At 38.7% G+C, this 15,638-nt stretch overlaps 1 protein-coding gene across 2 annotated transcripts in view; it reads left to right on the forward strand.

Moving 5' to 3' along the window:
• Nucleotides 1–118: 118 nt before the first annotated feature.
• Nucleotides 119–15,638, forward strand: part of AQR (aquarius intron-binding spliceosomal factor) — a 57,661-nt gene continuing 42,141 nt past the window's right edge. Inside the window, exons 1-11 of one of the 2 annotated variants that reach the window (XM_068684359.1) lie at nucleotides 119–219; nucleotides 1,032–1,088; nucleotides 2,207–2,247; nucleotides 3,329–3,364; nucleotides 5,660–5,780; nucleotides 7,091–7,231; nucleotides 9,200–9,268; nucleotides 9,865–9,965; nucleotides 10,647–10,723; nucleotides 12,088–12,152; nucleotides 13,808–13,924. In XM_068684359.1, the coding sequence (XP_068540460.1) occupies nucleotides 136–219; nucleotides 1,032–1,088; nucleotides 2,207–2,247; nucleotides 3,329–3,364; nucleotides 5,660–5,780; nucleotides 7,091–7,231; nucleotides 9,200–9,268; nucleotides 9,865–9,965; nucleotides 10,647–10,723; nucleotides 12,088–12,152; nucleotides 13,808–13,924 (909 nt within the window). In that variant the 5' untranslated portion in view covers nucleotides 119–135. Of the gene's footprint in view, nucleotides 220–624; nucleotides 744–1,031; nucleotides 1,089–2,206; nucleotides 2,248–3,328; nucleotides 3,365–5,659; nucleotides 5,781–7,090; nucleotides 7,232–9,199; nucleotides 9,269–9,864; nucleotides 9,966–10,646; nucleotides 10,724–12,087; nucleotides 12,153–13,807; nucleotides 13,925–15,638 lie in introns of those variants that run through there. The other variant, XM_068684360.1, reaches the window with a different exon arrangement.

A 15,638-nucleotide genomic window follows, 5' to 3' on the forward strand; every position in this document is an offset into this window, starting at 1 on the left:
GCTGCTGCCTTCCGCTCCCCTCGGCGCCGGGAGGCACGGGGCTGGGGCAGGGAACGGGACCGGGACCGGGACCGGGTCGGGGCAGGGCAGGGCAGGGAGAGGGAGAGGCACCGGCGCTGCCCGGCGGGTGCTGCGATGGCGGCACCGGCGGCCTCCGCGGCGCCCAAGAAGATCGTGGCGCCCACCGTATCGCAGATCAACGCCGAGTTCGTCACCCAGGTGGGCACGGCGAGGAGGGACTGGGGGGGTCCCCGCGGGTGGCTGAGCCGGGGCGGGGTTTGGAGAGGCTGCCGGCGCTGCTCGGGAGCCGCTGGGAGCCGCGGGTGTCGGGGAGGGCCGCGGCGGTGCTTGAGGGCCTGTGTCACCGCAGGGAAGCGCGTGTGCCCCCAGACGTTCAGATTAGGGCGCTGTAAAAGTAATCAGGCCTGTTGCAATGTGTAAACAGCGGCCGGCTGTGCCTCGCAGCTGGTACGTAAAGTAGCTTCACAGGTGCTGAAAATGCTGCTTTCCATCCTCCTCTACAGCACGGATAAGTGTGGTTAAAGGGGTCCAGGACGGCCTTGGCGGCGCAGCTTGGTAGCGATGCAGGGGCGGCTCCAGCGGCAGCCCTGCAGTGTTAGGCCCTGACCTGCTGCCTTCACCTCTGCCTGAGGCTTGCAGGCTGCAGTTTGCAGCCACTGAAAAATCCTGGTGTATTTTGGAGGGATTTGTTAGGGGTAGCCTAACAAAAATAACAAAAGAAGGTGTTTACTATATAATGGTCTGCATCAGAAACTCTTACAGAGTATCGCGCTTCTTTCAGAAAATGTTTAGATGTAGAATATTAAGTGGTTGAAAAGCACTGCTGTTGGAAAAACAGCATTGGTGTATGTAGTTAAACCTGAAATTCAGCAAAAAAAAAAAAAAAGTGAAATAAAGCATGGGGATTGGATCTGTTACAGAGCTATTCTGTCAGCTATTCTGTCATTACAATTGAAAATAAATATATTTGCCCTTTCTTTTTCTTTTTTTTTTTTTTATTTTTCATACAGTTAGCAAATAAATACTGGGCTCCGCATGTGAAGAAAAAATTGTGCTTTGATTCAAAGGTAAGAAATCCTACCAGAACTGTGCCAGGGTGTGAAAGAAGGAAGATCAATGATATTCTGTCATGCTGACCTCTGATGATACCTATGTTGTAGAAGAGTATGGGAGACTGTTGGAAAGTTCACCAGTTACTTAACACGCTGTAGTTATAAGTTGATTGTTATTTATTTGTAATTCATAAATGTATGCACTGTTGTGATGATATGCAATAGCAGCACATTTTTTTGTGTGCTATATGTTCAGTTTATTTGAGCGAAGAAACTGAGTGTAAAAGATGTCTGAGGAGATATTCTTAAAAATCAATGGATGAAAGATACATGCAATACTTAACTTAAAAATTCTTCAGAGAGTTTTGAGTGGACAACTTGAGTGCTGTTCAGGTGGATATCTGTGTTTTTAATGTTTAAAGCTTGGCCTAATACGTTTGGTTTTGTGATGGCTTTCTGTAGTGCAGGGTCCTTCAATATTAGGTTTCTTTCTCTTGTGGTTCTTTAGCTAAGTCTCCATTTTCAGCCTCAGTTTGCTTGCTTTTTGTAGTACTTGCAACTGTTAGAACTAAGATGAAGATAAGCAGCTGAATTACAGATCTTTGTCATGTGATGTCAAAGCAAGTATTGCAGTGGATAGAACAGATTATTTTATTCCTATGGTAAAAACTGGGTAGGAGTGGCAGGAATTGGTTAGTTGTTGTTTAAAAGCAACAATGACAATTGATGATTGGGTTGATACAGATTTGACTCCTCAAAGGGTGTTCCTTAAATTCAACAGTAAGCCAACAATAATAAGGCTTGCATATCTCTTTGACTTTTACATAAAGTCTCAGTGAGACCTAGCTTATTTCTAATGAATAACTTGAATGAAGGTCCTATCGATTCTGTATCATTAGGTGCTTTTTTTTTTTTTTTCCCTCCCTGTGTTGATTCATTTTCTTTGTCAGAAATATATGTCTGTGAAGGTTTTGGTCTCATCAGAGCTGAGACTTACCTGTTATGACATATTTCATCAAATAGCACTAAGCAGAGAGTAACTAATAGAGAGGAACTTTGACTCTGTTAAATATCTTAATACATTTTTAATAATTTCATGAAGTATAAACTTTTTGAATTACTCTTCCCCATAGGTTATTGAAGATGTATATACAAAAGAAATTGTCAAGTCAAAGTAAGTATACTAGTATAAACATTTACAAACAGTATAGTATAAACATGTGCAAAGTATACTAGTCAGTTTCATATAGACTAGTATTCCATCATTGTTGCAGTTGTTCCTAATGTTCCATAGAATTCATTGAAATTCTGTTTGAAGCAAGTGAAGATGGCCCAAGTTCATTCTAGTAATATAATCCTTATATTTTTTTCAAAGTCTGAATGTGGTAAAAAGAAAGCTCATGAGCTCATTCTCCTTGAATATGAGGGGCTCATGAGCTCATTCTCCTTGAATATGAGGGTTGGGCATAACATTGCTTGGTTCCTTAATCTGCTAGTATGTTGTGATTTGTGTTAGTTTTGTGTTGTGGTGGTTATAGAAGGCTGGTCCCTCCTTTGTCACTGAGGTATGTAAAGAAAAAAAACAGTTAAGGATTGTGGTGCCCCTAGCTTTTTTGTTTTTCGTAATTATTGTAATTAATGAGAGTCTCATTTCAGTAAGTTTTAATGTTAGATGATGGAGAAAAAAAAAATCTCGATAAACTCTTTTCTACAGCTTTGTGTATAGAAAAGAGTAGTGACCAAAGCTATTTGTATCTATTCTTCTGAAGTCTGAACTCTGGAGATAATCCTATTTATGATTGCTTTATGAAAGTCATCAAAAAATTGCCATGAAGAATCAGAGCAAGCTTGCAGTTCCATTGACTGAGAAGTGATACCATTACAAACTGAATAAATATATAGTTGTAGTTTTCCAGAATACTTGGTCAGTTTCCAGCAATTTAATGTCTACAAGACAGTTGGAAGTGATGTCTTCATATTTCAAAAAAAAAAAAAATTTTTTATATGTAAATTCATTGGTTACTTAATGATCCTGCATGAACTTTAGCTTTCACAATGTTATAGCAGTTAAGCACTGTATTCCAGTGATTGCTGTTGCCTAGAAATGTATATGTGTGTGTGTGGGAAGATACCTTCTAGATGCTTCAATCGGTTTTGTTATGTAAGAGTGTGTGTGTGGGAGGAAGTAGCTAAGCTAAATGTGCATGTGAGGCTTTCTTTTCTATATTAATTGATTAATTTTTTTCCTTTTTTAGATTTGCTATTAGAAAGATAATGCTTCTTGAATTCAGGTAAACTTAAATGAGTGAAATTTAAGTTGTTTTTCTGCAGGAACTCAATGATGAGAAGCAAATGCAGAACAGTGAATCTGCTTGAAGGCTGTATACTCATTTGCTTACTAAAGCCTTGAACACATAGGAAAATTGAGTGAGGAGAGTTGAATTTTATGAGAAAATAGTTTCATAAGCATAAGTAACATCAGAATATCTTGTTTTATGACTCTGAATTTCTAGTATAAATGAAGCACAAAAGAACAGAGTAGGAATGAAATAGGTGAAAAACTTGGGTCTGTAATTTGAAATGTGTCATTAAGTGGTATATCAGCACTCAGTGAAGTCAGTGGAAGTTTTTTGGGTTAAGTCTTTTCCTGCAAGGGTAAAAACAAATTCGCTGCAACACCATCATGAAACTTTCTTCAATTGAAAAGAAATTGAAGTCAGTTTAGAAGATACTTACAACTACTTTAGACTTTGCTGGGCTTGCTTAGCATTCTAAAATGGTGTAAAACACGTTTGCAATTTTACATATTTACAAATGGAATATTTAGTATTCTGGTTGTCTCAAATCTTATGAGCAGGCAGAATGAGATGGGTTTTCATTGAGATGGTTTCTTTGCTTGGAAAGGCTGAAATACATTAGTACCACTAACTGGAAAAGTAGGATAAACTTTCTTTTGTTTTCTTTAATAGAAAAGGCACAAGAGCAAATGTAAGCTATGATTTTGGGTTTGACAAATAGTGCACTGGTAGCGTGCCTGTTCTGGAATCTGCATGAAAGCAATACCATGGAGTTAGTCTTTTAATCCTTTCTGTGAACGTTCTTAATGTTATCGGTTTGTAATGTAATTGAAGTACTTTCTGGTGTATAGCCCCATCTACTGCCATTTGTCCTGTAAGTCGTTTTTCTCTCTATTATTTTTGCTTCTTTTCTCATCTGTCCTTTAAGTTCTCTTGACACATCCTATGTACAAAATACATAGGATTTTCCTATTCTCCATTCATACTCACATGTGTTTATACTCACTTGGGGGTGTTACTGTTTTTTTTATTATTATTATTGAAATGTATTGAAGTTTATTAAAATGCCTGGGAGAAAATGAAGTATGGAACTATCTCTGGATTTTGTGGATGTTCTTCCCCTACTGTTGGCAGATTCAAGCTCTTGGGAAGCAGTATATGTTCCATCTTGAATATGCCTCTGAAGTTATCTCAGCTGCTCTATTTGATGCTATGCATTCTGGCTGAGCCCCCAGAAAGTATCAATTCTTGTCTGACCCTTAACTGAGTCTTCCGGTCCTGGCTACATACAAGCCCTTTCTGCCTTTTTTCTCCACTGTCTCTGGTACTTGTCTTACCTGAAGTGATTGAAGTAGCTTACTACATCAAGAAAATAGTAAGCTGTGGAAAAAGTAAATAAGTAAAACTGGATTGTCTCAGGAAGGGCAAAAAGAATGTTAGAGCTGGTATTAAGAGGAGAGCAGGTGAACACCTGGCCTGAGAAGAAACAAGACTTTCTGATGGCATAGGGTGCAAGTACACTGTTGAAAAGGTTGAATTTAGAGAGTGCCTCCTTGGGAGTAGCTATCCTGTGTAGGTTCAATTGGTAGTTAGAAGAGGGCAACAGTTGTGTGTCCAAATTGCTCCTCATCTCCAAGCTCTTATTCTAAGAGATTCTTCTGTGAGAAATGTGCCATGTTAATGAAGAAGAAGTGCATGTTGCTAGGAAGCTGCTATTTCCCAGTGTCCAGTAATTTTTCCTACTTTCTTGAAATCACTTGATCTCTCCCATAATAAAGTTTTTTAGTTACACTATTTTATTTTTTTTTACTACCTTTATATGATGATTGCAAACAAAATCTCTGGATGATTGTTTTTTTATAGCAAGAGGTGTTTAATAATACAAATAGCGTTATACAGTAGTTGTCTTTTGCATCTTATGCTAGGAAATGCTATAAGTGACATTCTTTAGACAAGCAGGTTTTGTTTTTTCATTCTGGAAAATCAGTTTGAGTTCATGTTCTGACTTTGCATTGAGCTGTGGCTACTTAGCACATTTGAAATCCTCCTTGAGTGGTGTTTCTTCCTGATGAGAATTCATCTGTCTCTTGTAGCAGTTATCTGAGCTGAGCCTGCCGTTAACAAGTTCTGCTGCAGTGACCTAGATGAGGGGTAACTTCAGGAACTATTCACAAACTACAAAAATGGCAAAAAGAAAAAAACCCAACCCTGTGGATAAGTGCTTTTTCACATGAGTGACAGATTATGTGGGTGGCAGCAGCTAATGAAATATTCTTTGTCTCTTCACAGCCAGTACCTTGAAAATTACCTATGGATGAATTATTCTCCAGAGGTGTCCAGTAAGGCATATTTAATGTCAATCTGCTGTATGGTGAATGAGAAGTTCAGAGAGAATGTCCCTGCGTGGGAGGTAACCAATTACAATTACAGCTAGAATTGACTTTTATCCACAAGTTGCAGCTTCTGCAGTGTGCTCACTTACACTGACAGAAGGTAACAAATCTTGTAATGTTAACAGTAAATGGTTCCTCAGCTGGAATGTCTCGTATGGTATTTTAAAGTGTGTTCTTTTCTGAGAAGGCAGGGGATGGATGGAAGATCACCTGATTCTTTTCGGAGCATGAGTCTTTTGTTCTGCTGCATGATGCTTTTACATCAGCAGTGTTTGCTTTTTTTGCCACTCAACAAGTCTGGCATTTGCAGAGAAGTTATTTCTCTGATATTGAAAGAAAAGAGAGAATTTTTATATCTGTGGGTATAAGAAGGCACTGCTGGAAGTCTGACATTTTAACTAATACTGTCTTGCTTAAAATCTGTGAATATGGTTTCTGCATGAAATTTATCATAAAGTAATCTCTTATTCTGATTCTATTTATACTGTTTTGTGTAGTAGTAGGTTCAGAAATAATGTGTTATTCTACAAATAGTTCAGTTCTCACAGGACATCCCAATGACATGAGCCTACTTAGAAATTCTGTGCAAGCATCACTTTAGAAGCACGCTTACTCTGGTAGTTGTGCTATTACTTCAGTTCTGGCAAAACACAAAGGATTAATAACTTGGGCATGTGATGTCTGTGTCTTCTATTTTGCTTTGGTGTAGGTGCTAGAAGCAAAATGACAGGTGCATGTAATCATCCAAGCAGTTTAGTTAAATTCGTTATTTGGTATGTGGCTGCCCTTTTAAAGAAACTATTGCCACAGTTACTGACTATCTTTTTCTGTCTGAGGCAGTTGAATGTAAGGTCCACAACTGTAGTTAATCTTTGTTGTTTTTACTTGCTTGCTTTTTCTAGATCACTAAACAGCTGCTATAGTTTTGGCTAAAATCTACCAATTCTGTGGATCTAAAGGAATTTTTCTAACCTGTGTCATTTTGTCACTGTGTGATCATCAGTTGAGTGTTTCCATAATACAACCCACTCCACTTGCTCTTCTTGTTCAGTTTGTCTTATGCATCACCTGTGTTAGAGGCCAAGCAGAATGCAGCAGTTCCTCTAAGCTCTCCTGTCTATTGGGATTCCCTAATAGGAGGATATTGTAAGAAGATATCAAGTGTTTTGCTTGCTCTGCCTGGTCAGACTAAACGACAGAGAGAGAAATAAATCCTTCTTCCTTTTACAGATTTAAGTGAACCTGGAGGTCTCAATCTATGTTATGTGAATGAAGATAATTTGAATTTGAATGAAGACTCAAGATTAACTTTCTCTTTTATTCCTAGACATTCAAAAAAAAGCCAGAACACTTTCCTTTCTTCTTCAAATGCATATTGGAAGCGTCACTGGTTGAGAATGACAGTGAATTCTCTCTGCATGAACAAACAGTCCTCCTGCTTTTCCTTGATCATTGCTTCAATAGTTTGGTATGTTAAAAGCAACTAATACTTGTGGTTACACCATTCTGAGTTAGCAGTAATTTAGTTTAAGGAATTCCTTAGGAAACAAATAAAGCAAAATTTCCATTTAGAGACAATGGTGGTACTGAACAGCTTTTACCCTTTCTGTCACCACATTTATGTTGACACAACATTGTAAGAGACTAAAAATTTGGAGTAATGACACTTACTGCAATTTAGAGACGTATTTCAAATTGTGCTTAAAAATGTTTTTATTTAAAAAGGTGGCTTACCCTTAAAAGCAAATTTGTTACTACTGTACTTTTTTAGTTTTGTTGCCACATTGCAACCATTGTTTTTTATTAACAGTTGAGACAGGTGGCAGACTTATTAGCTTTTGAAATTAGGTTTTAGGTAATATTTGTCTGCACTTTTTTGAGTTAGTCTTAAGAAACCATTTGGCCAGATTGTGTTCCCAGTAAAAACTGGGCACAGTTGTTGATCCTAGTTTGCAATTGTGGAGAGTAAAACAAAAGTCTTTTATATCAGACATGGTACTGTTACCTCTCTTGTAACTGGACTTTGTGTTAGATGTAGGATGTATTGGTCAAAATCAGGGTTTGCACAAGCAAAGAACTAAATAGTGTCTCACAAAAAAAGCAATTGAGGAAGTGTGTGATTTGATTTTAGAATTAGGGATGATCATTGGAGCCAGTAATCATTGTCACCCTCACGTGTCTAGTTCATTAATCTTCCTTTTAAAGGAGAGTTTGATAGTGACTCTATGTCATCCTGTCTGTAGGACATTTATCATAAAACGCAATATGTAAGCTGGTATAAATGTGCTTGCAAAAGCATACTTATATTATGGTGCAGAACAGGATAGTCACAGTGATGTTTTAAATAGGGAGTACCAAAGTGTGAAGTTTCAGAATGCTGTATATGGAATATTTGTCCATGAAGATATATTTAAGATGTTGGTGGAAGTTAGGCTCTGGAACGTGCCCAGAAAAGGGCTACAAAGCTGGTGGAGGGCCTGGGACACAATTCCTATGAGGAGCAGCTGAGGGACCTGGGGATGTTTAGTCTGGAGAAGAGGAGGCTCAAGGGAGACCTTATTGCTCTCTACAGCTACCTGAAAGGAAGGTGTGAGGAGATGGGGGTCGGCCTCTTCTCACAGATAACCAGGGATAGGACTAGAGGGAATGGCCTCAAGTTGCACCAGGGAAAGTTTAGGTTGGAAATAAGGAGACATTTCTCAGAAAGAGCAGTCAGGCGCTGGGATGGGTTGCCACGGGAGGTGGTGGTGTCACTGTCCTTTGGGGTGTTTAAGGAAAGGTTGGACCTGGTACTTAGGGACATGGTGCAGTGGATGATATTGGTGGTAGGGTGATGGTTGGATCAGATGATCTTGAAGGTCTTTTTCAACCTTAATGATTCTATGTTTCTTCAGTAGTTAAGGAAAGAAGCAAAATTTTGTGGATGCAGATCACAGGCAGAGTTGGAGAAAGAGCATTGAGTTACAGAGAAATTTGGTATTTTAGAATTAGAAGAATGTAGATGAAGTGGGAGAAATTTGATAATTGAAGGGCTTTCCGAGACCTCTAGAATAGATTTTAAAAAGAATTGAGTAAAAAGAAAGCAGAGTAAGAAAACTCAGTTGAAGGGCAAGAAATGACTGAAGAAATAACATCAGTTCTCAGCTTCTATCCTAAAATACTTACCTGGATAAAGCCCCTCACAAAGTATTAAGAACTGACAGAATCCATGAAAAGAACCTAAAATGAGAAAGTCATCAACAATTTTAAGAGTTACCGGGGAGAGATACTGTGTAGTTTCTTTTCAGGAAATTGTGAAATCTAATATTGCAACATACATATACTTTGATGGTAATGTCTGTTGATCCATTTTGTAAGAATATACTTGTAAGACTGGCACATGAGAAAATACAAGAGCTCTTAAAAAACACTTTTTATGTCTCTGACTTTCTAACAGGAAGTGGATTTGATCAGAAGTCAGGTGCAACAGCTAATTTCCTTACCAATGTGGATGGCTCTACAACCTGTAAGCATAGCACTGTAAACTGGCAGTCATCTTCTAGGCAGTATGGGAGTCCTGGGGTGTGAATTGTATAGTGACTGTTTTTTGTCTAATGTATGAAGCTACCTACGTTACTGTGGTATTATATTTTTGGTAAAAAAAAAAAAAAAAAAAAATAAGTAAAAGGGGGGGGCTACGAAGCTGGTGGAGGGCCTTTTCTGTTTGCTGTACATTTCCTTGTAATTGTATTGTTCATTTGTATTTGTTGTTCTGTCTATTTTTTTTTTTTTTTCATAAAACAAAGCTTTGATGCCTATAGCATTTCTGAGCTATAATTTGTAGACAAGGACATGAGAACTCTGGGACTGGGAAATGGATCTGCTGTGTGGGAACAGAAAACACCGGAATAGGGAAGGGAGGAATAATACCAAAAAGACAACTGAGAATGATAAATGCAGTGGAACTGGATTAACTGGCACTATGCGGATATGTATCAGTGGTTTCTATGGTATTTCTCAGAATAAGTACTTGGGATTATTGAGACTCTCAATACTTACTTCCCTTGTGAAAACGGGGGAATTCTTAATTCTTGGTGAATTAATACCATTTTACCTTTTCAGAAACGACTGGAACAAGAGCTGAAAAAGACACCAAAACTAAGAAAATTCTGGAATCTAATTAAGAAAAATGATGAGAAAATGAATGAAGAGGCAAGAACACAGTATGTTACAGAAATCTTTTTTTTGTATTAAAGCCTAAACCCTTAATGAATTTATTATAATTCAGCTAAGTGAAGTTGTTTTAATAATAATATGTATAGTATAAAAACAAATAAACTAAAACCTCTAACGATTGCAAATAAGGATTGATCATCTGTGGTCCCCTGGAAACTTTTGTTTTCCAGTAGTCTTTATGCAAAATAATATTAAAGAACTTAACATTTTATTTGATCAGTGAATTCATGATTCCAAATTTTAGAGCTATAAGGTGCGTATGAGAATATTCATATAGTTACTCGTATTTTTTATGACCTTCAGCAAAGATTTAGCTCTTACTTGAACAGCTATTAAAGTGTGTGAATAAACCTGTGTGTATCTTAACAAAGATAAGTGTTCCAAAACTTTTTGGTGTCACAGTGAAGTAAAGTGCAGGTGGTAGCCTACTTCTCTATTACTCAGTAGAAGCATGGCTTGTTAATCAGTTTTGTGCTGGAAGTTAAAAATAGAGATTCTGCTAATCTGTCTGCCCAAATGAAAGGAGAAAAGTTATCATCTAAACAGTTTAGGTATGGTTTCAAGCAAACTTACCATTATACAAATGTTAAAGCTGCTAATTTCGATAAGGCGTACTTCTAGTCTGCATTTCAGAAGTGTTAATACTTTTGTCATATGTCTCATTTTAGAGCCTATCGGGAGAGAAGATTTCTGTCACAGCTCATTCAGAAATTTATTTCTGTGCTGAAATCAATACCCGTCTCAGGTAACTGTGGTTCTTTTGTTATTTTAACATCTAATAATCAGCCTTAAATTTTTCTCTGTTGTTGAGAAGCAACTACTCCTTGGGATACCAACCTGACATTGGAGAACTTATCTATATAGGGTTTTAGTGAAAGACTGCATGGATTTCATGTCAAAATTGGTACTCAAATTTTCATATGCTTTAAAAATGAAATAGCAGAAAGCTACCTTAGATCTCCTCTACTTCTTTTCAGTATGGACTTAAAAATATATTTTGGGGAAATGATATTCTTCATTGCTTGCTTATACCCTTACAGCATTAAAGCATTTTAGTGCGTACTTAGTTGTCCTGTTAAACAGATATTATAAATGCATATAATAAGTATATATTCTCTCACTACTGTTCTCTATGGTGAGAACAAAAAGCTAAGTGAAGTGCAATTCTGTAAGATTTGACTGCTCTTGATTTATAAATCGTTGTGACAAGCAAAATTACATGCTCGCCTGATTTAGAAAGGAAAAGTGTTTCTACAGGAAGGCATTAGCCTTTTGACAAAAAAAAAAAGCTTATTGTACTTCAAGCACAGCACTGTAGTATACCAATCACTGAGTAAAATCAATTCTCAAAGTTCTGCTTTTGCTTTTGAGAGCTGAAGTTTGCTAAGTGTTTTCCTGAGCTGTACAGGAATTCCTGTGTATTAGTATTTCCTCAAAAATGATACCTAACACCTCCCATCTTCCCAGTTATGCAAAGATCAGTCTTACAAAGACTTAAAGTAACAGTTAATGCTGGGGGCTTTAGGAAATAGATGTTCATTAAAGTAGATTTGGTGTTATGTTTTGACTTGATCTTAAAAGCTCCTCAGCAGTCCACCTAAAGACTCTACATACTGCTTTTGTCATTGTGCAGTGTAGCCCTTAATGCTTCATTTGGTGAAGTTCCAATGTAAAATGGATAAGATACTGGTAAAAGTACCACTTTCTAGATCATTTTTGTTTCTTTTTAGATCTAAGATGGCACATCTGACTGCTTCATTAGAAGAAAATCTTAACACCAATCTCACTTCTATTCACACTAATTTATTAAGTGCTTCATTTAAGTGTTTTCACAAGATCATATAATAGTAGAGTTTGGACGTTTAATAAATTCCCTTCTAAAAGTCTGGTTCCGTTACTTTTCTATATCCAAAAATCTTCTAGTTTGCAGTGAAGGAAAGGATTGTTTCTGGAAAAGAGAAAAAGGTACTAGTTAGTTTTCTAGTCTCATTATAAGGTCATGCTGTATTAATACTGTGTATTAGCAACATTTAATATATTTTTAAAGAATAGTTAAATATAAGCATATTATGGTGTGAGTCAATTACAAAGATTTTTATTTCTATCTAGGTCCTATTTCTATGGACAAAGTTCATTATTGTGAGAGATTCATTGAACTCATGATAGATCTTGAGGTAAGTTAAGTTGTTTCGGCCTGTTTCCAGGTATACTTTTCTAGGTTTTATATGCATAAAATTGTCGTAGCCTTATTCCAATTAACGGGTAGTTATATCACAGCTGTGCATATTATGGTTGCTTAATAGTAGTTTTCCATCTGTAACTAGGAGGTTGTAACAGTGGAGCTACACTGAGAACTAACATAATGTTTATAAATCAAATACACTGTTAGAGAAATCTAGGATACTGAATTGCTCTCTGAAGACTGTTAATGGGAATGGTAATAATTCCAGCAATTGAGGAAAATGTGTGAGGCTTTAATCTATTAGGATTAATCTGGGAGTGCTCCTCCCACAGCATGATAGGCTATTTAAAATATCTTCAGTGTTACGTATTATAATCCTAGGAGGCATCCGTAGTTCTGAAATGCAAGTTATTCCTATTTGACTAGAATTCATTATTTACAGGAAACAGTTTTGGTGATTTAGTTTTGTTACAGAATAATATGAGGAGGCCAAGTGAGGTTTTCTATCTGCAGGTACTGAGAAAATGGGACAACTTCAAGCTTCACGGTACCAGAATTAAAAGTAAAACATTAAAAGACCTTCTCACACAAGTAACAAATTTATATTTTAAATAATTTGAGCTTTAGAAGACACTTCGGAATAGGACAGAATTTGCTGAAGCAGTAATGACTGAAATGAGTGTAGAATGCACACATGTAAAACAATATTGCAGCAGTTTGATGTATCATGTAATACACAATGATTATACAGACACTTAGTAGTAGAACAATTGCTATAATTAATTTAGTTTTATTGCTAATAGGAGCATTCTGCCTTGTGATGAGCTTGTGCCATGCTACCAGACCTATAAAAGTCAGTGTTCATAGCAGCCTACCCACATAAAAAACAGGCACAGGTAAATGCTGCTTTAATACTGTCATGGTTTAACCCGGCCGGCAGCTAAACACCACGCAGTCATTCGCTCACCCTACCCCCTCCCTCTCTGGGACGGGGGAGAGAAATGGAAAGTGAAGCCCGTGAGTTGAGATAAAGACAGTTTAATAAGACAGGAAAATAATAATAACAATAATTATAATAATAATACAATGATGATAATGGTACTACTAATAATAATATGTACAAACAAGTGATGCACAATGCAATTGCTCACCACCCGCTGACCGATGCTCAGCCTAACCCCGAGCAGTCCGGCCCCCTCCCCCAGCTAGCCACCCCTATATATTGCTTAGCATGACATCAGATGGTATGGAATACCCCTTTGGCTAGTTTGGGTCACCTGTCCTGGGTATGTCCCCTCCCAGCTCTTACTGCACCCCCAGCCTGCCCGTTGGCAGGACAGAGCAAGAAGCTGAGATGTCCTTGGCTTGGTATAAGCACTGCTCTGCAACAATTAAAACATTGGGGTGTTATCAGCACTCTTCTCATCCTAAGCCAAAACATAGCATTCTACCAGCTACTAGGAAGAAAATTAACTCTGTTCTAACTGAAACCAGGACAAATACGAAGACCTCTGTTAGGGTATTAGATATGAAAATAACTGTGCAGCGATCTACCTTGATCTGCTTTCTTGAAATGGAAATTTGAGAAACTAAGATTTCTTAAATTTTGAAGAACTGCTTGTACTAACATGAGATTGTTTGCCACAGGCTTTGCTTCCCACACGACGCTGGTTTAACACAGTGTTGGATGACTCCCATCTTGTTGTTCACTGTTACCTATCTAGTCTTGCCAAGAGAGAGAAGGAAGGTCATCTCTTCTGCCAGGTGAAATAGGAAGTTGTTGAAAATAACTTATTTCATTCTGATGCAACTCTGAATATTGCAATTGCTGTATTTTATGTTTGATTGTTAAGACAAGTTTTTATGAATATTTCTGATGCATGCAAATTATATGTTTATTTAAATCCTTCAGATAGTAGTCCCTTCTTAACTGTGTCTGTGTGTGTCTGTTTTTACATTTCTGACTGTTTTTCAGCAGTTTTGAAAAGTACAACCTAGAAAGCAATGGAACATATGGCTTGCTTTACCCCATGAATAACAGAAGTCATGTCACCAATGCATTCTTGCCTTTGTTTTGACCTCTGACAGTTCTACAATGCAGATGTTATTCACTACTGTCCTTCAGTTTACTCAGCCATAGACAGTGTATTACTAAGGATCTGAAGATCTTTTCCCTTCTCTGCTTCTCAGCTGCTTTTCTTGAGGCTTACTGTCCCCGATCTCTGGCATGTGTTCAGTTATTCTGAGGGTCGATGAAACAGAAAGCCAGCAACACATCTGATTGACAATATGTAACTTGGAAGAAGAAAATAATTGAAAAGTATTATTAATTCCAGGGCTGGCATCAGAGAGCGCGGGAGTGAAGCAAGACCTCTCCCTTTTCACAGAATTTCACAGAATTTTCTAGGTTGGAAGAGACCTCAAGATCATCGAGTCCAACCTCTGACCTAAAACTAACAGTCCCCACTAAACCATATCCCTAAGCTCTACATCTAAACGTCTTTTGAAGACTTCCAGGGATGGTGACTCCACCACCTCCCTGGGCAGCCCGTTCCAATGCCTCACAACCCTTTCAGTAAAGAAATTCTTCCTAACATCTAACCTAAAACTCCCCTGGCGTAACTTTAGCCCATTCCCCCTTGTCCTGTCACCAGGCACATGGGAGAACAGGCCAACCCCCACCTCGCTACAGCCTCCTTTAATGTACTTATACAGAGCAATAAGGTCACCCCTGAGCCTCCTCTTCTCTAGGCTGAACAAGCCCAGCTCCTTCAGCCGCTCCTCGTAGGACTTGCTCTCCAGGCCCCTCACCAGCTTCGTCGCCCTTCTTTGGACCCGCTCAAGCACCTCGATGTCCTTCTTGTAGCGAGGGGCCCAAAACTGAACACAGTACTCGAGGTGCGGCCTCACCAGAGCCGAGTACAGGGGGGACGATCACCTCCCTAGCCCTGCTGGTCACAGTGTTTCTGATACAAGCCAGGATGCCGTTGGCCTTCTTGGCCACCAGAGCACACTGCTGGCTCATATTCAGCCGACTGTCCACCATCACTCCCAGGTCCTTCTCTGCCTGGCAGCTCTCCAACCATTCCTCTCCCAGCTTGTAGTTCTGCTTGGGGTTATTGCGCCCCAGGTGCAGGACGTGACACTTGGCCTTGTTGAACTTCATACAGTTGACCTCAGCCCATCGGTGCAGCCTATCCAGATCCTCCTGCAGAGCCTTTCTACCCTCGAGCAGATCGACACACGCACCTAGCTTGGTGTCATCTGCAAACTTACTGAGGGTGCACTCAATGCCGTCATCCAGATCATTGATGAAGATGTTAAAGAGGACCGGCCCCAGCACCGAGCCCTGGGGGACGCCACTAGTGACTGGCCTCCAACTGGACTTGGCTCCATTCACCACAACTCTTTGGGCCCGGCTATCCAGCCAGTTTCTAACCCAACGAAGCGTGCGCCAGTCCAAGCCAAGAGCAGCCAG

This window comes from Anas acuta, chromosome 5 (genome assembly GCF_963932015.1).
Source record: "Anas acuta chromosome 5, bAnaAcu1.1, whole genome shotgun sequence".
Classification (NCBI taxonomy): Eukaryota; Metazoa; Chordata; class Aves; order Anseriformes; family Anatidae; genus Anas; species Anas acuta.